The sequence below is a fragment of the Bubalus bubalis genome, chromosome 9 (assembly GCF_019923935.1).
Source record: "Bubalus bubalis isolate 160015118507 breed Murrah chromosome 9, NDDB_SH_1, whole genome shotgun sequence".
NCBI classification, from domain to species: domain Eukaryota; kingdom Metazoa; phylum Chordata; class Mammalia; order Artiodactyla; family Bovidae; genus Bubalus; species Bubalus bubalis.
In genome coordinates this window covers 95,924,290-95,948,910 of record NC_059165.1, presented here as the reverse complement: position 1 = coordinate 95,948,910, position 24,621 = coordinate 95,924,290, and the positions used below count along the sequence as shown (strand labels likewise).

At 51.8% G+C, this 24,621-nt stretch overlaps 1 protein-coding gene across 13 annotated transcripts in view; it reads left to right on the top strand.

Moving 5' to 3' along the window:
- DNM2 (dynamin 2) overlaps window positions 1–24,621 on the top strand; it is an 89,381-nt gene that overhangs the window by 33,128 nt on the left and 31,632 nt on the right. For all 13 annotated transcript variants that reach the window (XM_044948151.2, XM_044948146.2, XM_044948150.2 and 10 more), the window contains 6 exons: window positions 9,787–9,936; window positions 11,699–11,902; window positions 14,634–14,732; window positions 17,933–18,093; window positions 21,233–21,375; window positions 23,964–24,099. In XM_044948151.2, the coding sequence (XP_044804086.1) occupies window positions 9,787–9,936; window positions 11,699–11,902; window positions 14,634–14,732; window positions 17,933–18,093; window positions 21,233–21,375; window positions 23,964–24,099 (893 nt within the window). The remainder of the gene's footprint in view (window positions 1–9,786; window positions 9,937–11,698; window positions 11,903–14,633; window positions 14,733–17,932; window positions 18,094–21,232; window positions 21,376–23,963; window positions 24,100–24,621) is intronic.

Sequence of the window (24,621 nt, the reverse complement as noted above, 5' to 3'; positions counted from 1 at the left end):
CAGGGCTGCTCTCTAGTGGTGGTGCCCCAGCTTCTCATCGTGGCCTCTCTTGTGTAGCACGAGCTCTAGGGTGTGCGGGCTTCAGTAATTGCCTCACTCAGGCTTCAGTAGTTGTGACTCGCAGTTTCTGGAGCACAGGCTCAATAGTTGTGGTACACGGGCTTAGCTGCCCCGCAGCATGTGAGATCTTCCTGGACCAGGGATCGAACCCATGTCCCCTGCATTGGCAGGCGAGTTCTTCACCACTGCGCCACCAGGAAAGCCCTGTCACCTTCCCTCTTGATGCTTCTGTTAGTGCTGGTGGTCAGTGCAGGGGGACCCTTGGATGGGGACCAAGAGGGAGACACATAGGCATGGCCCTCCCCGGATGGAAGTGTGTGTGGTGGTGGTGAAGGGAGTCTCGCAGGACTTCTCTGACAGGAGGTGATGTGTGAGCTCAGGCTGACAGGTGCTTGGGGGTGTGTTGCGGAATGGGAACCCTGCTTCACAGCAGAGAGGGGTTGCTTGTGCAGACCCTGAGGCAGCGAGGCCCATTGTGGCCGGCTGGAGGAACTGAAGATTCCTTCTAGTGGCGGGGAGGAAACAGAAGCATGTGACAAATGACAGTCCCGGGAGAGCACACATCTGCCCGCAGCCTGACCCGGGGTGATGCTGAAATCGCCATTCCCGTCGTCCGGCTTCACAGAGGAGGGGACTGAGGCCCCTTGCCTGAGGACACACAGGGAGGCCGTCTTGAAAGCCCAGTCGCGAGCTCATTCTTAGGGCTGGTTTGACCAGATCCTGTGGCCACAGGTAGAGAAGAGACCACAGGGACCACCAGCTCTGGGGCAGGGGTCCCAGGAAGGGATGGGTGGGAGCCATGGAGATGAAGACACTGGTGTATCCTGTTGGGCTCAGGGAGAGAGATCCGGGGTGTCCCACCTGGGCATGCTCCTTTCTGTGTCCCAGCTTGCATACTCCACCCCCACCCCCATCTGACCGTGGCATTCAAAGTCTCTTAATGCAGATGTGAGCTAGGCCTCAGCCAGATGCCAGGGAAGCAGTGTGAGCGCTCTGAGGGGCCCGGCTGACTCTGAGCTCAGCCTGTTGGGTACGAGAGACATGGGGTTGCTGTGACCAGGCTGAGAGGGGAGAGCACAGGGGATTGTGGGAGGGTATATCAGGCATTGGGCTTCCTTGGTGGCTCAGTGGTGAAGAATCCATTTGTCAACGCAGGAGACAATGAGTTCCATCCCTACGTTGGGAAGATCCCCGAGAGAAGGAGATGGCAACCCACTCCAGGATTCTTGCCTGAGAAATCCTGTGGACAGAGGAGCCTGGTGGGCTACAGTCCGTGGGGTCACAGAGAGTCGGACACAACTGAGTGACTAAACAACAACAACATCAGGCGCTGGATCTGCTTTGAGCCAGGGCTTGGGGAGAATGTTCCAGGCAGGGCAGCAGCTGTGTTGTGAAGCTGTGAGGGGCCGGGAGGCAGGTGTGGTGAGAGATCCGGACACTGGGAACCTGAGTGGCATTCAGGGTGTGGAGAGACTGGCTCAGCCCACGGGCTGACTTGTGGAGGAGGGCCAGGCGGAGGCAGGAGGGCAGGTGGGGAGGCCGGGCGGGTGGTGAGCCTGCTGCCGGGGAGAGGTGTTGGGGCCTGGGCCAGGGTGTTGCTGTGGGGGCAAGGGCAGAGTCTAGAGTGACCTCGAGGTGGGGAGCCCAGGTCCCTGGACTGGGGAGACACCTACCACTAGCGAGGAGGCTGAGTGCAGTGCAGGACGTGGTTGTGGCTTTTAGAGATTCCTGGGGGCCACACAGGGCTGCGTGGCTCCCTGAGATGAAAGTTTTGTTCAGCTGGTTCTCAGAGACAGGACTCCAGAGCCAGGCTGCCACCTCTTCTTGTCTGGGCCCTTCGGGCAAGTGGCTTCCCTCTCTGTGCCTCCGCCTTCTTATCTGTAAAATGGGGGTGATAGGGGTGACTGCATCAGGGCCCTGGCACCCCATGAGACTGGTGTGGCCATTGCCTCTTCTGGGGTCTGAAGTTCCTGGTACTATAAGGTTCTAATCCTCTGACTCCTGGGACTCCCCTGGTGGTCCAGTGGTTAAGACTCCACGTTTCCATTGCTTCTGGGCCTTTTGGCTAAGATCAAGTGAAGACTCCTTGCTTCCACTGCAGGAGGCACGGGTTTGGTCCCTAGTCCGAAAACTGAGCTTCCGCATGCCACGCGGCCTAAGATAAGAAAATGAAAAACTAATTCTCTGACTCTTGCAGCGCACAGAGGTGCCCTACTTCTCCTGGTCCACACTGGTCTCAGTCAGCCATTATTTTAACGGGCTTAGTTTAAAAATTACCTCAGACCGCAGCCACCAGGAAGTTCAGCGGCTCGTGGGTGAACCCTGCTTCTTGTGAACCGCCCCTGGACCTCATAAACCCTGAGCACAGGGGACTGTTCTTGTGTGGAATGTGCCCAATCAGGGCCTCTAGAGCCTTCCGTCCCAGCTCTGACCTTGGCCGCTGCTCACCGGAGCCAGAGAGATGTCAGGGCTTGGCTCTTGGCCTCCTTCTTGAGGCTTCGTGGCCCCCTTGGGACCGGGCCGGCCTCTGAAACCTCACTTCCTCCTGGTGCCACAGTCTTGCTCCTCTTCTCCAGACCAGCTCAATTGTTTCCGCCTCTGGACCTTCCCCCTCGTTGCAAGCCCTGCCTGGAACACCCTGCCTCCTCCCCCTCCTCCGCGGGGTGAGCCTCACCCCCAGGCCCTACCCTAGTCACTGCTGCCTTAGTTATTGTGCAGCGTACGTTGTGAGGCAGCATCCTGTTCACCCGGTTTCTTTTTCTGTTGTTGTTTTAAAAGATTTGTTTATTTGTTTTATTTGTTATTTTTTTGCTGTGCTGCGTGCAGGCTTTCTCTTGTTGCTGAGCACGGGCTCTAGAGTGCGCAGGCTTAGAGTGCGCAGGCTTCAGTAGCTGCGGCTCTCGGGCCCTAGAGCACAGGCTCAGTAGTTGCGGCACCCAGGCTTAGTTGTCCCATGCATGTGAAATCTTCCTGGACCAGGGATCGAACCCGTGTTCCCTGCATTGGCAAGCAGATTCTTAACCCCTGGACCACCAGGGAAGTCCTCGTATTTTCTTGACGGTCTGTCTCTCCACTTCAACATCAGTTCTGCCAGAGCAGGGATGCTGACCTGCTTTGTCCATCACTCTTCCCCCCACCCAGCGTAGGGTCTGGCACCCAGGAGGTGCTCCATCAGCCCGGGGCTGGTGCCTAACCGTGCCCTAAGGGCTGCTGCTGTGCTCTTTCTCCGGTGGGAGAGCATCCATAACTGTGTGCAGCACCTTTCGCCACCTACCCTGGCCACAGCAGGGCCCTTTCTATAGCAGACCCTGCAGCAGTCAGGGCATGACCTTGTGTCTTCAGGTGGAAAACAAGCTGGGAGCTGATGAGGGTCAGGATGGTAGCCTAGGGCTGTCACCTTCTGCTGCTGCTAAGTTGCTTCAGTGTCCGACTTTTTGTGACCCCATAGACTGAAGCATGCCAGGCTCCTCTGTCCATGGAATTCTCCAGGCACAAATACTGGAGTGGGTTGCCATGTCCTTCTCCAGAGGATCTTCCCGACCCAGGGATCGAACTCACGTCTCCTATGTCTCCTGCATTGGCAGGCAGGTTCTTTACCACTAGCTCCACCTAGGAGGCTCCAAGGGCTTCTCCAGGTTTATTTGTTTTTTTTGTTCCCCCACATCAACAAGCAGTTCTCCAGGTCTTAGTAGACTCTTATCAGGTGTCCTCCGGTTTAACTCAGATCTTTTTTTCTTTTCTTTTTTAAGTCTTTATTGAATTTGTTATAACATTGCTTCTGTTTTATGTTTTGTTTTGTTTTGTGTTTTTGATGGGGAGGCATGTAGGATCTTAGCTATCTGACTAGGGATTGAACCCACCCCCCACCCTACCCCACCCCCGGCCCCCCCTGCATTGAAAGGTGAAATCTTATCCACTGGACCTTCAGGGAAATCCGCAATTTAACTCAGTTCTGACACTCCCTCCCTGGAAGTAGCATCACATCCCACAGGTTAAGGGCTCAGTCCCACCAGACTGTCCCCTCGTCCCAGCTTCCAATGCCAACCCCAAGTCCAGGCTGTCACCTGTGTTTCTGACCCACTGACTATAGATCAGAGGTTCCAGCGCCCCTCCTTGGGTTTGATCAGTTTCCTGTAGAACTCAAAACATTTTACTCCCAGAAGGGACAGAAGGAATTGCTGCATGAGGCAAGGTGTGGGGGAGGGGCAGAGATTCCTCACCCTGTCTGAGCTCATACTCTCTCTCCCTGCGTCTGCTCCCCAACCTGGAAGCTCTCTGAATGCCGTCCTTTTGGGGTTTTATGGAAGACATCAGAATGGTTGATGGAATCGATCCCATTAGTGCTTCAGCCTCCAGCCCCTGTCCTCTTCCCAGAGGTCAAAGGATGGGACTAAAGTTTCCAACCTGGGTTTTTTTTTGTTTTTTTTTTAATTTTTATTTATTGACTGTACCATGTGGCTTGTAGGATCTTAGTTCCCTGACCAGGGATTGAACCCTTGCCCCCTGCATTGGAAACTCGGATTCCTAACTCCTGGACCACCAGGGAAGTCCCTGTCCTGTGACACTTTGGGGACCCCAAGTAATGTGATGATGCCTGAGGGGCTTTGGCTGTTTTGCTTGTTTTTTAAATATTTTATGAAGTTTTAGCATACCATATTCTTAAAGATACACAGTAAATTCTTTTTTCTTGTCATACATCTCTCCTAAATTTTTCTCCTTTCGTTTTCTTTCTATATCCTTTATCTTTTTTTTTTTTTTTGGTCACAGCACTCGGCTTGTGAGATCTTAGTTCCCAGACCAGGGATTAAACCCATGTCAAGGGGAAGCTCGGAGTCTTAACCACTGGACCACCAGGGAAGTCCCTGTCCTGTTTCACTGTGGGAAAATTGTGGTGTTAAATTTATTTTTGAAAGATTTTATCAAATTTTAGCATCCCATAGTCTTAAAGACATATACTAAATGCTTTTTTCTTTATCACACATCTGTCCTGTCTTTTTCATCTTCTCTCTATACCCTAGATCTTCCCATACCACTTGGCTTGTGGGATCTTAGTTCCCAGACTAGGGATCAAACCCAAGCCCCCTGCAGTGGAAGCTCAGAGTCTTAACTGCTGGACCACCAGGGAAGTCCCCACTTCATGATTCTTAAGCAATGCTAATCCCTCGAGGGCACCATCTCGAGGGGTGTGCCTGGGGGATGCCCAAGGTGGGGGATTGGCTGTTGAACACAGTGGGGACCCACGTGGGAGTCACGGAGAAGGGAATGCTGTCTTAGGCTCTGGCACTTAATGCTTTGCAGCAGGCCGCTCAGTAATTAAGTTTTAAGCCGTTACTATGCACTGGATGCCAGGGAGAGCAGAGACTGGAACCGAGTCATTCACAGTCCCCTCCCGCAGCTCAGTCCCCTCCCGCAGCTCTGGCTTTAGGAGGGAGACAGAGCAGGTGGTGTGTCCCCATGAGGAGCACCTTGAAGGGCTGGGTGCTGGCGCTGCTGGAGCCCAGGTGGTCTAGGTGGGCCTCCCCGAGCAGCTTGACCTGAAGGAAACAGTGGACAAGTCCTGGGCAGAGGGCTGGACCTTCTCCTCGGAGAAAAACTGCAAGTGCATTCACAGACCCCAAGGACGCAGGAGGCTGGCCCCTTGGAGTTCGCAGCTCCACGGCTGGACGAGGGCTCTTCCTGCTGTATTCTAGGCCCGGCACCTGATCCCACATGCCTGGCCCTCCTGCCAGGGAAGCGCTGCAGGGCTGCGGTGGATGGGTGGCCGTTGGGGCTGTCAAAATGTTATGGCAGAGGCCAGGGACCCAAGGGACTGGCGGTCTTATTTGAGCATGAGGAAGGGAAGGTTTGAAATGGCTGTAGCTGCTGTGGGGAGAGGGACCACCTCTGTAGGAAGGACCGGGGATCAAGGCAGGCAGAGCCCTGGCGGTGGCCAGGGTGGCAAAAATTTTCTCCAGCATCCAAGCATTTACAGAGCTGTGGACCCGCAGGCTGAGCACTCTGCCAGTTTGTTCTTTTTTTAAAAATTGTTTGGCTGCATCACTCTGCATGTAGGACCTTAGTTCCCTGGACAGGGATTGAACCCGTGTCCCCTGCATTGGAAGTGCAGTGTCTTAACTACTGGGCTGCCAGGGACATCCCTACCTGCATCATATCTTAACTTTCCTCATGGGGAAACTGAGGCACAGAGGGGTAGCCTGGCCAGTGGGGACACCCCCATGCTTTCTCCCCCCTTCCCCCTAGATCCCGCTGGGTCCAGAGCCTCCTCAGGGCATGGGGGAAGGTCTTCATTTCAGAGAGATGAGGTGGATACCATCTCTTCCCACCCGCTCTAGGAGGCCCCTCCTGGTATGTTGGGACTCTTGGCTGAGCTCCCCAAGCACCTGCTGTGACTTGCTTGTGCCAAGCCTATCTCCCCCATCAGACCAGGCTCCTGGCTCTGGGTTGGGCCTGTGTTGATAAGAAGTGCACTGGGAAGACGGCAGGTGACCCCACCAGACCCTGTTCCTGTCCAGCCTCCTGGGTGTCCCACTTGGTGGCCGTGGGGGCGCTGGGCCACCTCCCGGAAGCTGAGGCAGGGGCTGTGTTGCCCTCCAGCATCCATTTTGTTGTGCATGTAGTTGCAGAGCGCCTCCTGTGTGCTCAGAGCCCTGTGCCCCGGGACGCAGATCAACACGATCCAGGTCCCTGCCCTGTAGGTTGGCCTCCTCCTGGGGATCAGAGGAAATGCACAGGCTGACAAGGTCCACCATATTAGAAGGTGGTGGGTACTTGGAAGATCCTAAGGAAGGGAAAGGGGAAAGAAACTGAGGAGGTTTGTCGTCTTACTTGGGAGTGGGAGAAGATGAACACTTGAGCAGAAACCTGAAGGAGGAGAGGAAGGCACCCATGCAGGTGTCCGCAGGCAGAGAGAAGAACCAGTGCAAAGGCCCTGAGGCAGGAATTCAAGGGCTTGGAGTGAGAAACCACGCCCATGGGGCTGGAGGGGCGTGAGTTGAGATTAGAAGCTGGGGGAGGAACCTTAGTAGGGCTCTGTGGTGCTGGTGAAGACCGGGTCTTATTGGGGTGAGGTGGGAGCTTGGGAAGATTTCAAGGAGAGTTGGCCAGGGTCTGGCTTTAAAAGGGTCAGTGCTCGGGGTGGGTGGGGAAGCATGATTATAGGAGCTTTCTTACCTTGGTCTGATGCTGGAGTCTGACACATGGTCCTCAAGTGACGAGGAACCCAGGGAGAGAAGGCAGGTGGTGAGGGATGGGCCTGGCTGACTCCTGGACCTTCCGCTTGGGCACAGAGGGTATGATTTCTGCTGTCTACTGACCTTGTGGGAAGATGTTATGGCTTTCCAGTACATCTCCTGCTCATCTTTGACTCGCACAAAGGGGCTGGCAGAAGGGAAGGCTGCCAGCACCTACTGGGTCCCCTAAACAGAACCCAGGGTGACCTGGCTCTGACAGGAGAGGAGGTCCAAGATGCAGGATGGCGTGCCCGGTGGCGTGGAGTCAGGAAAGGCTCCCTGGAAGAGACAGCAGGCAGGCAGGCCCTGGAGGAGGAGGAAATGAGCTACAGCAGGTCTGGCAGGGGAGGTTTTGCAAGGGACAGCGCCTATGTCCTGGTCCCCAACCCTGTTCCATCCTCCATCCCCCTGCCCTCCTGGAAGGGGGAGGCGTATCTTGCGAATGCTGAGCCCTCGGCCTTGAGTGGGAAGAGAACTGAGGTTTGCTCTGGGGGTTGGAGGGCCTTTCCATTTTTGGAGGTGGCTGCAGGAAGAGCAGCCGAGAGTAGCTGAGTATTTCCTCCTGTTCCCATGGAGGGCTGTCCTTGGGAACTGGGTCAGCTGATGGGGGTGGGGTGGTTGATGCCGCACCCTCCAACCAGTGTCCTCAGCGCCCTTCTCCCCGGTGACCAGTGTCCATATTGATCTGAGCCCACAGAGTCCCCCGACCCCTGCAACAGAGGTTAGAGAGGTGAAGAGTCTGCTTGTGGCCTCACGAAGCCCACGTGACTTGAGAGCCACTGTCTGAAGACAGATTATCCGAGCTCCAAATCCCAGCTCTACTGGTGAACTTGAGCCAGCTTGCTTCACCCACCTCTGGCCTCAGTTTTCCCATCTGTGATATGGGCATCATGGAGATGCCTACCTGCTAAGCTGCTGATTTGTGACGAGCAAATGGGACCACAGATGGGGCCTGGCCAGAGCAAGCAAGCGTTTGTTAGGTGACAGATGGAATGACAGGCCTCCTTGTACTCGTGACTTTCTGCTGTGTTATGCCTCTGGGCAGAGATTCTCGACCTGCCTGGCCTTTCTCTGTTGAGGGGCTCTTTCTCCATTCTTTGTTCTGATGCAGCTGTAGCTATGTCTGTGCTGAGATTTGTGTAGCCAGGTCTCCTCCTGGTGGACATGGAGGCTATTTCCAGTTTTTTACACTGAGAAGCAGTGCACATGTTCGCATCTCTGTCATGAACTAGCTCTTTAGGCTGTTTACCAGCCAAACTTACTTCCCTCTTTGTAGCATCACTCGCAGGAACCGTGATCTCTGGGCCTAGAAAGTTCCCCCGCTCCAACATTTACTATGAAATTCAGACACATGGAAAAGTCAGGAATTGTACAGTGAACACCCATCAACTCAGCACATGTGTCCTGCGATAAAAGTTTTTTTTTCTTCCTGCTTTACCCACGTCTCTGCTTTGGATTTCTCTACCTTGATGACAGGACCAGCACTATGATCAGTCAGTTTTTTTTTTTAAATATATATTGATTTTTAAAATTTATTTATTTGGCTGCAGCACGTGGGATCTTCATTTGGGGCGTGTGGGCTCAGTTGTCCCGAGGCATGTGGGATCTTGGTTCCTCAACCAGGGATTGTACCCGGGTTCCCTGCTCTGGAAGGCGGGTTCTTAACCACTGGACCACCAAGGAAGCTCCTCTAGTTACTTCTTTATTTCCCTTCATCTCAGTGTCAATAATGGCTTTCAGTCGCCTTGGGCTTAGAAGGCCTGAAGAGGCCAGAAAGCATTTCTTCTGAGAGGGTCGTGTCTAAGGGCCCCATGAACAGCCAGGAAGGAAGGAAGGACAGCGAGAAGGGCTTTGGTGAGGCCAGCCGTGGTGGGGGCGCCTTGGGGAAGGAGAATGGTGAGTCCCAGGGACACGCGCTGGGGATCTCGCTACCCTGGAGGGCGCTGGCCGCTTAGCATCCCACCAGGGCAGCGGCTTTAAACTGTGACCCACATGAGGGAGGTTCTGTGTCATCACCCAGGACTATCTCATGTATAACACCGGAGCAAAAGCTTCATCAGTCATCCATCCCTGTGTTCCAAGGGATGCAGGTTGATAAAGAATAAAGAATAATTGCTGGTCACACCCAGCTGTTGGATGCTGGTTTTTGTGGGGCTTTTTATTTTTGTTTTACTTGTAATATGTCATGACTTAAACTATGTAGTTCTGCAAAATGCTTCATGAGAATGTGCATTCCAGAGTCAGCATTTTTGCCAGTTTTGCACCTTGTGGAGTACCCGAGGTCTGGAAGGGAGCGCGATCTGTAGGAGGGCCTCCCTCAAATACCTGTCAAGGGAATGAATCCATTGCTCCCCAGTTTCCTGGAGGGCCTGTGACTGAGTCTTCGCTTTCTCTACTTGACAAAGCTCTTTTCCCAGGAGGCCATCTGGTTCCCCCCACCTACCCACAGCAAGACGGCTTCTCTTTCTCACTTGCAGCATCTTTCTTCCCTTTTCAGAATATGCCGAGTTTTTGCACTGCAAGTCCAGAAAGTTTACAGACTTTGAGGAAGTCCGACAGGAGATCGAAGCGGAGACTGACAGGGTCACGGGGACCAACAAAGGCATCTCCCCAGTGCCCATTAACCTGCGGATCTACTCGCCACACGGTAGGAAGCAAACTCCCCTCACTTGGGCCAGGGGAAAGCTGACAATGGGCCAGTCACGGGTCGGGGCAGCCTCACTCTCATGAAGAATACGCCCCTTCCTGGCTTTCCTCACACATACACAGAGCCCTCTTGATCCACATCTGATAGGAACGTGGTACGGAGAACTCTACCTCGGCTCCAAGAAAAACAGCACGCCAGGGAGACTGTCGGGAGTGGTGGGGCCCGGGGCGAATTAATTGCAGCACGTATATTCCTTTTAAGGGAGTAACCACAGCTTGGCTCCCCGGTAAATCTAGTCCACCCAGTGATGCCAGTCCAAGGCAGCCAGGTCTTCTGGTTCCTCAAGAGGAGGCAGAAAGCCAGATTTTTCTGCATAAGGTCCAGATTTTAAAACTGCATCGTGTAAACAGAACAGGCAACCTGTAGCCACACACAGCCTTTGACTCAACAGCATGGACTGCTGACTTAAATGGCGTTTGATGAATATTCGAGCCGACTCTTAACACCTCAGTATGGGTTCTTTGTGATTTATTTATTTATTTTTTTGTATATGAACTTTTATTTATCTTATTTAAAAATTTTTGGCCACACCCCACAGCATGTGGGACCTTAATTCCCCAGCCAGGGATCGAACCCTGCTGTGCCCCCTGCATTGGATGGGTGGAGTTTTAACCACTGGACCCTCAGGGAAGTCCCTGTGATGAGTTTTTTAATATATTTATTTTCAAATAAATGATCCCTGTACAGGATGCATATTCAGAAGTTATAAAAAAGGTATATCCAGCAAAAATCTACCCTACTTTCAAAATTAAAGATGCCTTTCATGTTCTTCAAATGATATACAGTGCATATGTAGTCAGTTATGAATATGTGGGTACATCACATATGTGTGTTTCGCTACTTTTACTCAAATCATAGCCCGACAGAAAAGTCACTGATGTCTCTCTTCTTGTATGAGTGCGTCTCAGAACGCGTTTTTATTTTTTTGGCCGCACCACATAGTATGTGGGCATGCGGCATCTTAATCACCTACCAGGGATCGAACCCATACCCCCTGCGTTGGGAGCACAGAGTCTTAACCACCGAGCCACCAGGGTAGTCCCTCAGAGTGTGTTTCTTACCAGAGAATCTTCTTTTTTGCTTTTAATAATTCCTTGATATTGACTGAATCAATGTGCTCATAATGCACATGCAAACTTGTTTAACCTTTGAGAGCGATTCCAATCTACACATGCAAGTATCCAGATTTAAAATTGTATCACTGAGAATAATTATAAATGGAGCATAACCTTTAAAGATTGTGAATCACTGTGTTATATGCCTGAAACTCATACAGTATTGTACTTTAGCAATACTTCAATAAGAAAAAAATAATATAGTGACTTCATTAAAATAAAAACAAACTGGGACTTCCCTAATGGTCCAGTGGCTAAGACTCCGAGCTCCCAGTGCAGGGGTCCCAGGTTCAATCCCTGGTCAGGGAACTAGATCCCACATACTGCAACTAAGAACCAATGCAGTCAAATAAATATTTTAAAACAAAACAAAACTGTCTCACTGAAATAGAGTACAGAGAGAGTGTCCATAGGATGGGACCCTAGGAGGGAATTATCAAGTCAAAAGGTAGGATCCAGTTGAAACCCAGGAATAATCCTGTGCCTGACGCCCAGCACTGGGGGAAGCAGGCCAGGTCTCTCCAGGGCTATGCATGCCTCCCCTGCTCCCGGCTCTTGATGGCCTCTCTCTCTGATTTCCCCTGTAGTGTTGAATCTGACCCTCATCGACCTCCCAGGCATCACAAAGGTGCCCGTGGGGGACCAGCCCCAGGATATCGAGTACCAGATCAAGGACATGATCTTGCAGTTCATCAGCCGGGAAAGCAGCCTCATCCTTGCCGTCACCCCCGCCAACATGGACCTGGCCAACTCAGACGCCCTAAAGCTGGCCAAGGAGGTCGATCCTCAAGGTACCTGCCAAGCCCCGTGGCAGCAGCTCCCTCTTTCCCACACTTCTCAGCATATTGACTTGCCCCACATTCTCAACTCTGCATCACTAGCGATCTCTTTGACTCACACTTTACCCCAGAAAAGGCCTGGGACACCGCATTTCCCATGAGGGCCAGCTGTTCTAGAAGGGTGTCCACTGGGAGGCCAGTGTGTGGCGGGCAGCATTCCCCCTTGGCAAGTTGGTCCTTGCTTTGCCTGTGCAGAGAGCTAGTGTAGGGAGTTGGGTGTAGGAAGAATGCAGGCCTCTTTGGGCACAGATGGGAGTCCCAATCCCACTTCGAAAAGTTGTTCTTCCCCCTTGAGGCTTGGTCCCTCCTGTTGAAATAAGAACTGCAGTCCTGACTTAGAGAGCTGCCGAGAGGACCGAGGGTCTCCGCATCAGTGCTCAGGGGCCAATGGGAAAGGTGAAAGGAGGACAAGTTAGTGAAGCCAGTAGGGCAGTAGGGAGTGGTGGAGACTTGGGCATCTCTGGGTCATTTCTGGTTCCGGGCCTTCGTTCAGTAAATGTCAGGTAAGCCCTGGCTGTGTGCCGGGATCTGTTACGGCCTTGGGGATGCTGCAGGGGACAGTTGACAGGGAGTCCTGCCACCAGTGGGAGCAACAGACTCCAACAAGGAAATATGCACATGGGATAACTTCAGGCAGTGGCAAGCACGGGGATAAAACGGAGCCCATTGAGAGAAGCTGGGGTGGAAGGGGGCAGCCTGAGGCCTCTGAGGATGGGGGGGTTTTAGGCAGGACCAGAATTACTAAAAGGGGCAAGGTCCGGGAATACAGACAGTGGATGGTAAAGAGGCTGGCGTGCCCAGGACACAGTGGGAAGGCCTGGGTGGCCGGAGCAGAGTGAGCTAACGGACAAGGTGGGGAGGCTGCTGGGAGCGGCTGGGCCAGTCTTTGGGCTTTGGGTCTTTGGGCTGCGGTGGGGAGTTGGGTGTATTCTGACAGTGGTGGGGGTTAGCAGAGTCTGACACACACACAAGTACATTTTCCGAATTGTCTGCCGACTGCTTGAATCCCACAGCATTCTGGAAGCAGTTAGGGACCAGTGAGGAGGTGGGGGAGATAGGCTCTGTGGCCTCACGCTCCCCAGTTCACAGGCTTGGCAGGCAGGCAGTGAAAGTGGCTCCTTTCTTGCCCTGGACTGCGAGCTCCTCGAAGCTCAGGGCTCTGCCAGCTCTGCTCCCACAGTCATCGAGGTTCACTTTCCTGGGAGGGCACCCTCTACCCATAGCCCCCCAGGCCTTCCTGTCCCCCGAATCCAATACCAGGACATGGATGTGACTATGTCCTGATCAGAGGACAGAGGCTGATCAGGCAGCGGGGAAGTAGGGGTGAAAATGGTTAAGCATTGTTTGTGAACTTGTTGCTGACCTTCTTCTGGAAAAAAAGTAGCTGTCTAACTTTGAAAGTATTCATGATGGTTACCCCTAAATGGCACCATTGTGAAACATCAGACCCTAAACCGTGACAGTTCCTCTCCCCCTGCAGATGCTGGTGGCCCCACTTGGCAAACATTCTTTCAGAGTTTGTTCTTCCACGTCAAAGTGTTAGTCACTCAGTCGTGTCCAACTCTTTGCCACCCCGTGGACTGTAACCCACCAGGGTCCTCTTCCATGGGACTCTCCAGGCAAGAATACTGGAGTGGGTTGCCATTCCCTTCTCCAGGGGATCTTCCCTACCCAGGCATCGAAGCTGGGTCTCCTGCATTGCAGGCGGATTCTTTACCGTCTGAGTCACTGGGGAAGCCCTATAAATTCACGTGTTAAAAAACGGGATGAAAAAAAAGAGGGATGACCTTCCTTTGTCTTTCTGTTGTGTGAGTGTGTTTGCCCATTACCACAGGGACACAGGTCGGTCGCCATCCGTCGGGCAGCTGGCTGCTTTCTTTCTCTTGTTCTTGAACATTTGGGTTTCTGATCTTGGACCTCCCCTCCCCCAGTCACATCCCTCTACCTCGGGCTGCGTCTCCCCTCCCCACCCCACACAAGCTTTGTGGGTGCTTGCAGTGGTGGTTCCTTTGACCTCCGAAAAGGTGATGCCAGCTCATGATCTCATAGCAGAATGTGGGCAGGTGGGCACACCAGGGCACCTGCTTAACGCCTACTTTAGCAGCCCCCCCAGAGGTCTCCCTGGGCTTCTCTCTGTCCCCTGCACGTGTCTCTCTCTCACACACACACATGGCTAACACAGAGGGGGCCCTCAGGCACCAGTGGGGGACAGTGGATTGGCAGGGTTCCCTCGATTCAGGGCAGTTTGGGATGAGGAGGAATTCCATAGGATGGTGTCCACAGTGTCATTCTGGCCATTCAGATGAGAGGTAACCCTGGAAACCGTTGTCTCAGGTTGGCATGTCACGTTGGAACTCTGCATGCCACTCAGAAAGTATAGCATGGAGATACTGACCCGGGGTTTGTGTTTGGTAAGGTTGCCCCAGATTCTGCAGCAGCAAGACTGGTCGTACCCATGACCGACGATGGCCAGCGTTGACTGATTGAACATGCGCCCTGTGCCGGGTTTATTGTCTGGACACGCCCCTGAGATTGGTGTGTTAACTGCCTTCATTTGACATGAGGGAAACTAGGGTCTAGGCTGGTCACACGGTCTGGAAGTGGGGACCCAGCTGGACTCCAGGTGGCCCAGGTCGCCTGAGCTCCTTCCTCATGGTGCCCTCTGACCTCTGTGCTCTTTCAGGCCTGCGGACCATTGGCGTCATCACCAAACTCGACCTGATGGACGAAGGCACGGATGCCCGGGACGTCCTGGAGAACAAGCTACTCCCCTTGAGGAGAGGTGCGGGGCAGGGGGTTGACCAGGATGGGTGGGCTTGAGCCACAGGAGACTGGGGCGCCTCTGCTTTGGGAAAACGACTCATTTTGGTTGTTGTCTTTCCTGAAACCTCAGCAAATGCTCACAAATGTATTCACCATCCCACTTTCCCACTGCCCAGAAGAAACTGCTTCTCAGTCCCATTGTAGACCCTTCTTTTTCTCTGCCCAAGTGAACACATGTATATTTTTCTTTTTTTTTAAAGATTTTATTTTTTGGCCGTGCTGGGTCTTCACTGCTGCGTGTGGGCTTTCTCTAATTGTAGCGACAGGTAGGGGCTGCTCTTCGTTGCAGTGCGCAGGCTTCCCATTGCAGTGGCGTCTCTTGTTCTGGAGCACAGGCTCCGGGGTGCACAGGCTTCAGTAGTTGTGTGGTGTGGGCTTAGTTGCTCCATGGCATGTGGGATCTTCCTGGAGGGGGTCGAACCCGTGTCACCTGCATTGGCAGGTGGATTCTTAACCACTGGACCGCCAGGGAAGGCCTAGCTTTTTCTTCTGATGTGTGTACATTCCTTTTTCATTTATATGGTGAACAACTACTCATTTGGGGAACAAAAAGAAGTGTCCAGGAGAAGAAAACTGAAATCACCCATCACTCAGCTCCTCCCCATAGTTACTGCTCTGGCTCTCCATCCTAAGAGTGCCTGAGGATTTGTAATTTTTCTTTTTTTAGATTTTTTTTTGGACAGGGACCATTTTTTAAGGCTTTACTGAATTTGTTACAATATTTCTCCTTCCTCTTCTTTTTTTTTCTGTTTTGGAATTTTGGCCGTGAGGCATGTGGAATCTTAGCTCCCCGACCAGGGATCAAACCTACATCCCCTGTGTTGGAAGGCAGAATCTTAACCACTGGACGCTGGGGAAGCCCCTGTACCTTTTAATGTTCAGTACTTGTTGTCAAGCATTTTCTCACGTGGAGAGAAAAATGTGAGGTGTTCCCCCAGGCCAGCCTCGTTGCTCATCACACACAGCTAATCCTCACTATCCCGAATATCCTCTCCTGTTGTTCTTCCCTTCCTGGGGGATTATGAAGCAAATCCAGGCACCCTGTCATTTGACACACAAACACCTACGTTTCTGTTCCAACGACTCCCCCTCCAGCCACTCGATCAGTGCGCCTCACTCGGGATCTGGCCAATTATAGTTCCTTGCAAACAAGTAATTAGATCTAGACAGAGGCTGATCAGCCTCGTGTTTAGTGGAGTTTCAGATTTTTAAAAAATTTTAATTTATTTATTCTGTTTTACTTATTTTGGGCTCTGCTGGGTCTTCCTTGCTGCACGGGCTTTTCTCTAGTTGAGGCGAGCGGGCCTACTCTCCAGTTGGGATGCTTGGCCTTCTCATTGCTTCTCAGTGGCTTCTCTTGTTATGGAGCACAGGCTGTAGGCGCGCGGGCTTCGGTAGTCGTGACCTAGTGGCCCGGAGGCATGTGGAATCCTCCCGGACCAGGGATCGAACCCATGTCCCCTGCTTTGCAAGGTGGATTCTTAACCACTAGACCACCAGGGAAGTCCCTGGATCCTTCTCTTTTAAGTTAACAAAAGGAACCACAAAACAAGCCAGACACCATCTCTGCCCCTTGCTCTTTGCCCTTCACACTAATTTGGGTTCACACCTTGCTGCCACTGATTCTCCATGGGACCATGTGGGCAAGGGGCCCCTCCTTGGCCTACCTCGCTTCCCTCATCTGTAAGGTGGACTTGATAGCTCCAGAGAGGACGAGAAACCGTCAGGTCTGCACACGACTTGGCAGGATAGTTGGCTGGGGCTGCAGCCCTTCTCTCCAAAGAAACATCGGTCCTCGCTAAGAGAAGGGGGTACAGATATGTGTGTTTATCACTTCTGGCCTTTTGCCACCTAGGCCCAGGTCACCTTTCCAGCTTTCATTATGTGGACAACAATACACACATCTGCTGAGCGCCTCCCACGTGTTGGCCACCAGGCTAAGTTTCCTGCTTCCCCCGATGCCCATTCGTGCACCTGTGCGGTGGGGTGCCTTGTGTCCACACTTGGGGCTGCTGACTGTTTGAATCCCCCTTCCCTCGTCCTCTTCCAAGTCCTTTATGTCCAAATATTGTAGATCCTCTTTTCAAAGTAGTTTTCTCATGCTAATGGTTTTTTGTGTTTAAAAAAAATTGCCAAATGGTACCTTAAACTGTCGTTTCGGAAGCTGGCTCCCAACCCCCTCCTGTATAAGCCCCACTTCTCTTACACTTACAATTAACTGTTGCTTATGTTCTGTTCAGACAGTTTTAACACAAATATAGTAGTTTTGAAAAGCCACTCATTTAAGTACTTCCAGTTATGTTTTCTGTGGAAATCTATGAATCCCTAGGGAGTTCATTTTGGTGGCCACCAGACTTAGTTTCTTTGCCAACCATTGTTGTTGTTCAGTCACTAAGTTGTGTTTGACTCTTTGTGACCCCATGGACTGTAGCACACCAGGCTCCCCTATTCTTCACTGTTTCCCAGAGCTTGCTCAGATTCATGTCCGTCGAGTTGGTGATGCCATCCAGCCATCTCATCCTCTGTCACCCCATTCTTCTCCTGCCCTCAGTCTTTCCCAGCATCAGGGTCTTTTCCAGTGAGTCGGCTCCTTGCATCAGGTGGCCAAAGTATTGGAGCTTGAGCTTCAGCATTAGTCCTTCTAATTAATATTCAGGATTGATTTCCTTTAGAATGGACTGTTTGATCTCCTTGTGGATCTTAGTTCCCTGACCAGGAGTCAAACCTGTGCCCTCTACATTGGAAGCGCAGGGTCTTAACCACTGGACTACCAGGAAAGTCCCCAGATACAATCGCTTTAGAATAGGTCTTAATATCTGGCACGATTAGCTTTTCCCATTGGCCTTCTTTTTCACATACTGTTTTCTGTCTTTAAAGCTCAGATTATGGATTTCATCTCCTGAGCTGTTCTCTCTCTAGTCTCTCTCACCAGGCTGATGTAATCTCTCCTTCCTCCAAACACTTAGGTCGCTCTGTGTTTGCATTCCCAGTGTTGCCTCTGAGTAACTCATGAGGCTTGTCACCTCATCTGGGAGTGCCTGTAGGGCAGGATCCACGTCTACACCTGCATATTGCCCAGCCTCATGGCTGGCCTGTAGTGGGCGTCTGGGTTCCTAGGCTTGCCTGGCGCTGTAATGACCTGACCCTCTCTCTCCACAGGCTACATTGGAGTGGTCAACCGCAGCCAGAAGGATATCGAGGGCAAGAAGGACATCCGCACAGCACTGGCGGCCGAGAGGAAGTTTTTCCTCTCCCACCCAGCCTACCGGCACATAGCTGACCGCATGGGCACCCCGCACCTGCAGAAGACGCTGAATCAGGTACGGTGAGGATTTTGTGCGGTTGCTGAGGCTGTGCACTGCAAGCAGCTGCGTTCCACAGTGGTGCTGGCGTTAGTCTAGAGCAGCACTCATTTTAGCAGAGTTGAGTTCAGTGAACATGAATCAGTGCCTGGAGAAGAGTCAGTGTTGGTATTACTACCATCACTACTGTTGTTACCATTGTTTTTTAAAATTTTTATTGAAGTATAGTTGATTTACAATGTTGTGTTGATTTCTTCTGTACAGCAAAGCAACTCAGTTATACATACATATATTCTTTTTTTTTTTAAGTAGCTTATTTATTTGATGTATTTTTGGCTGCACTGGGTCCCTGTTGCTGTGTGGGCTTTTCTCTTACGGTGCTGAGCAGAGGTCTGCTCTCTGGTTGTGGTGCGCGGGCTTCGCACTGCAGTGGGCTCTCCTGTTGTGGACCACGGGCTCTAGAGCACTTAGCCCGTAGTTCTGGCTCATGGGCTCAGTTGCTCTGCGACATGTGGTATCTTCCCAGACCGGGGATTGAACCTCTGTCTCCTGCATTGGCAGGCGGATTCAAAAGAATACAGTGAAGCGCTGTGTCCCCCTGCCTCTCACCCACCACTGTTAACACTGCCTGAGTTTCTCTCTGTCCATGAATGCAGAAAAGACTTCTGAGAAGCACATTTCCCCCTTTATCCGTAGTCATGGATGCCCCCCATTTCCTTTTCTTTTTTTTAACTCAACAGTATCTCCTGGAGCTCTGTCCCTATAGAAGCCTTCTTCACTCTTCTTTGTGGCCCTGTAGAAGCCCCTGAACACATGGGTCCTCGTCTGTTTAGCCAGGCTCTTTTTGGAGAGCCACGTGGCTGGTTTCTGAGGCTCCCAGTCAATAAAGGGCTGATATTTACACTTGATCTTAGCCAAAAGGCGAGAAGCGATTGGGCTGCTGTTTAATGGCATTGTTTTGCGTGCGTGCCAGGTTCTCTGAGAGTAAGATCCCCGATGTGGGGTTACGTAGCTGCGGAGTAGCAGGCAGTGTGGTCCTCCGTGGCCTTCGGGTTATGAGTTATCCCTCCTCTGTGCTTTACGGTACTGGGGCCACAGGGTAACAATGTAAAAGTTCTTCCTGCCTCAGTGGGACACAGTGCCAGTCGGGGAGCTGGGCCCTATCCTGGGGGAAAGGCATATTTCTCTTTTTTTTTTTTTTTTTTTTTTGCCACACCACATGGCATGTGGGATCTTAGTTACCTGACCAAGGATCGAACCTGTGCCCTTGCAGTGGAAGCACAGAATCTTAACCTCTGGACCACCAGGAAAGTGCTAGGGGAAGGCATATTTCTGATTGGGGGCACTGACTCAGGACAAATCCCCAAATGAAGGCTAGGAACACTTCAAGTGTTAGGAAGCAATGAGGGCTGGCAGAGGGTGGAAAGGCAGAGCATAGCTCTCAGGAGAACAAACAGGGAAGTGAGTGTCCGGTGGGAGGGGCCCTGCAGGAAAGGAAGTGGGGGTCTGCCTGGGCAGGGGGCGGGGGGAGGGGAAGGAAGTAAAACTGCCTGCAGGTGCCTGGGGCCTCCTCTGAGAGCCCAGCTGGCCTCCTGGAAGCCTGGGCCCACATCCCGGTGCTTCCCAGAACGGGGTCCCCCTGCCCCTCTATCGCCCCATGAGCTAAACAGGGTCATGCCCCAGAAAGGCGACAGGGACCAGAGTGAGTGGACTGCCACCCTTGGGGACCTGCAGCTCCCCCAGGAAGGGGCCCCCGGTCACAGAGGGTTTTGGGGTGACCGTCAGATTCAGGCCTCAGTGCGTGAGGCTCCTGCACACCTTTCTCCTACCTCAATAGTTTGTCATTTCTTTTGTCTCGTAGGACAAAATGCACCAGTGCATTTCCATTTGGTGGTTTGAGTTGATTTTATGCCTTTTATTTTTTTCATTCCTTCTCTCTTTCTCTTTTGAGAGAGTATTTTTAAAAAAGACAGTCCGGATACAGTGAATGTTCCACTTCCTCCCATGCCGTGACAGGCGCCCCCACTACCACCCCCAGACCGCCCGTGTCACCACTTCCTGGGCTTCTTTCTCAAGACCATAAACACTGGAGGGGCCGATGTGCCTGGACTGTCGGCCTCCCTCCTGCCTGCTCATCCCATGTGCCCCACCTCCTCTCTTTTCCTGTTCTATCCTTTCCATCTTCCTTGTTGCCACCTGAACAGTTAATATATTTACCCGCTGCTCCGTATCTGACTTGTTTCTGTTTTGGCCATGCCATGTGGCATGCCGGATTTTGGTTCCCTGATCAGGGATGGAAGCCACGCCCATTGCAGTGGAAGCGAGGAGTTCTAACCACTGGACCATCAGGGAAGTCTCTAGGTTTTTCTTGAACAGCTGATCTCAAGGCTCAATACCTAATCTTTTCTGCACCGCTGCCTCCTTTTAAAGTTTGTGAATAACAAACGAGTCCCCATGGTTAAAAACCAAATAATAGAGGGGGGTCTGCGGGCAGGGTCCTCATGACCCTCATGAACCATCCTGCACTCTTTGTGCAGATGAAAATGTGCTCTCAATTCTCCCCATCTTCTCAGAAGGGATCACATCCTACATGTGTCCTGTGCTTTTTTCGGAGAACTGTTTCTGTCATAGTTTGTAGGGCCCATTCCTGTGGTCTGTCCATACACCATGGCCTGTCAGTCCTCCCGTGCCTGGGTCCTGCAGTGGCTTCGTAGCCTTTAAAACTTTATTTATTTATTTATTTGGCTGCATCAGCTCTTAATTGTAGCACACAGGCTTTGTTGCCCCACGACCTGTGGAATCTTAGTTCCCTGACCAGGGATCAAACCCCCGACCCCTGCAGTGGAAGGTAGATTTTTAACCACTGGATCACCAGGGAAGTCCTTCCTAGACTTTGTTTTGTTCTCCAGTGAGTGACACTGGCTGTTCACGGCCAGCACTTGGGTCCTGCTCTCTTGATCCGTGGTGTGCACGGCCCAGTTAATCTGCCCTCTCCCAGGTCCCCGTGGGCTGTCTGCAGCCTTGCACTGCTGTGGACCAGGCTGTGTCACCTTCCCTGCTGCTCAGGGTTTCCATTGGTCCTATGAGGCTGGGGATGGAGCAGGTCTGCCCCTTCTCAGCATCCTGCCTATGCTGACCTCTGACCTCTCTCCCACAGCAACTGACCAACCACATCCGGGAATCACTGCCGGCCCTGCGCAGCAAGCTGCAGAGCCAGCTGCTGTCCCTGGAGAAGGAGGTGGAGGAGTACAAGAATTTCCGGCCCGATGACCCCACACGCAAGACCAAAGCTCTGCTGCAGTACGTGCCCCTCCCCCAGCCTGGCACTCCCCCAGGAGGCTCGAGGGCCTCCTCCCAGCCACAGGCTCCCACCCATCTATCTGTTCAGCAAACCCTTCACCAGAGCCTCCTGTGTGCTGGGCCCTGTCCTGAGCACCAGGGTTGCTCCAGTGTGTGGGGCAGACACCCCATGTGCTCAGAAAGGGGAGGGGAGAGGGATGAAACAAGGTAAGTAAATAAGAACATGTGAATAATCCGTGAAATGGCAAAATGTCAAAGTGGGGAAGGGGCTGGAGAGTGCCAGGGTAGGCTTGGGGTGCTGTTTAAAATCAAGTGGTCAGTGAAGAGTCAGGCAGAGACCTGAAGAGGTGAGGAGGGGGCTGTGCAGTCCTGGGGGTGGGAGGCTGGCCAGTGCAAAGGCCCTGAGGCAGGATTGCATCCAGCGTGTTGGAGAAGGCCCATGTGGCTGGAGTGGAGTAAGTGAGGGGAGAGTAGGAAGAAAGGAGGCCCAGGACAGGACAGGGTAGGGCCTGCAGGGCCTCGTAGACCACGGGGAGGACTTAGTTTTTGCTCTGAGTATGGTGGGAGCCATGGAGTGTCTGAGCTCTGGTAGGACCTGGCCTAACTCAGGTGTTCATGGGCGCCCCCTGGAGGCTGCAGGGAGAACAGGCATGGGGGGAGGGCACCCTGCCTTGTGCCAGCTACACCTGCTTCTTCAGTTCAGTTCAGTTCAGTTCAGTCGTTCAGTCGTGTCAGACTCTGCAACCCTGTGGACTGCAGCACGCCAGGCCTCCCTGTCCATCACCAACTCCTGGAGTCTACTCGAACTCATGTCCATTGAGTCCGTGATGCCATCCAACCATCTCATCCTCTGTCATCCCCTTCTCCTCCTGCCCTCAATCTTTCCCAGCATCATGGTCTTTTCAAACAAGTCAGCTCTTTGCATGAGGTGGCCAAAGTATTGGAGTTTCAGCTTCAGCATCAGTCCTTCCAATGAACACTCAGGACTGATCTCCTTTAGGATGGACTGGTTGGCTCTCCTTGCAGTCAAGGGACTCTCAAGAGTCTTCTCCCCCATCACAGTTCCAAGAGCATCAGTTCTTCGGCACTCAGCTTTCTCTATAGTCCAACTCTCACATCCATACATGACCACTGGAAAAACCATAGCCTTGACTAGATGGACCTTTGTTGGGAAAGTAATGTCTCTGCTTTTCAATATGCTGTCTCAGCTTGTCATAAATTTCCTTCCAAGGAGTAAGCGTCTTTTAATTTCATGGCTGCAGTCACCATCTGCAGTGACTTTGGAGCCCAGAAAAATAAAGTCACCCACTGTTTTCACTGTTTCCCCATCTATTTGCCATTAAGTGATGGGACCAGATGACATGATCTTAGTTTTCTGAATATTGAGCTTTAAGCCAACTTTTTCACTCTCCACTTTCACTTTCATTGAGAGGCTCTTTAGTTCTTCACTTTCTGCCATAAAGGTGGTGCCATCTGCATATCTGAGGTTATTGCTATTTCTCCTGGCAATGTTGATTCCAGCTTGTGCTTCATCCAGTCCAGCATTTCTCATGATGTACTCTGCATATGAGTTAAATAAGCAGGGTGACAATATATAGCCTTAACGTATTCCTAGGACAGTGCAGAGGACTGGGGGAAAACAGTTAGAAATGTTAAAGACAACCATAACACTAATAAATATCTTAGTTCCTTACCACTCACTTCATCACAGCCCTAATCAGCAATACTCTTGAGACACTTTTTAAGGGCTGGGCTGCATTCTAAAGGGCCAGGTGTGGTTTTACCACCTTTCATGAATTACGTGTGCACTAAAAAAATCTTCACTTCTCTGAAAGCAAATTTCAGGTGGATTACTATTCATTCCCACTCCAGTACTCTTGCCTGGCAAATCCCATGGACTGAGGAGCCTGGTAGGCTGCAGTCCATGGGGTCACTAAGAGTCGGACACGACTGAGCGACTTCACTTTTACTTTTCACTTTCATGCATTGGAGAAGCAAATGGCAACCCACTCCAGTGTTCTTGCCTGGAGAATCCCAGGGACAGCGGAGCCTGGTGGGCTGCTGTCTATGGGGTTGCACAGAGTCAGACACGACTGAAGCTACTTAGCAGTAGCACTCTTCATTGGCAGAATGTTTCTTTTTTTGTCAGGTGTCCAGGCTAATAGTACATTTTGAGATTGATGGCTTTTCTGAGTTGATGAAGTCTTGAAACTCCTTAAATACCCTTACAGTGACCCTACATGGAGGTACTGTTAGAATCAGCATTAGGCCAAACCTCAGGGCAGAGGTTGCTGAACTGTGATCCCCCCTCTCCCACACCTCACTCTTGCAAAAGGGAGTGATAACTGCCCCTCGTGTCCCCAGTTCAATGAGTGAATGATCATAGTAGGCCTATGGAGGGGGCCTGGCATGTAGCGAGTGCTTGCCCTCGACAGCGCCTGGATTTTTTCTGTTTTTTTGACCCACACATACATTTTGTTCCCAAAAAAATAAAAGGAGGAAAGTAAGTCATGGCTTGACTTGGGACGTAGTTCCAGAGCCGTGTCAGTGCCTCTGCTTTGACACTCAGGTTTTCTCTTTCCTCACAGGATGGTCCAGCAGTTTGGGGTGGACTTTGAGAAGAGGATAGAGGGCTCTGGAGACCAGGTGGACACACTGGAGCTCTCTGGGGGCGCCCGGATCAATCGCATCTTCCACGAGCGATTTCCCTTCGAGCTGGTGAAGGTAGCGCTGCGCGGGCTGGGCTCTCTGCTCAACCTTGACCAATCTGCTCAGTTGACCTTGAACCTGGTTTCCTCCCAGGCTGTGAGGTCTTGAGCTCCCACCTGTAGACCCCACGGGCCTCCTTCTCTGAGCTTAGTGATTTCCAGCAGAGTCATATGAAAAGCTCCAACATTTTCCTTTGAATACATGCTCTTTGCAAAATACATAGAACATACAGGTAAATTCACCTGGGAAAATGTCCCTGTTGAAAGGGAAAAAGACTATGGAGCCAGCCTGGGTACCAGAACATAACAGTTGTTATAAATAACATCCTTCATATGAAATCATACACACACATTGAGATGGGTGTCTTTGCAGAGACAGATGTGCAAGGATATTCACAAAATGTCAGCTCTGGCTACTGGAATTAAGAGATTTTTCTTTTTGTTTTAATTGCTGGAAGTTGTACAGGTTTTACAGTGAGCACATACCATCTTTATAAAAACCAGTCACGTTCTTTTCAAAGAAGAACAAAAGCTGAAA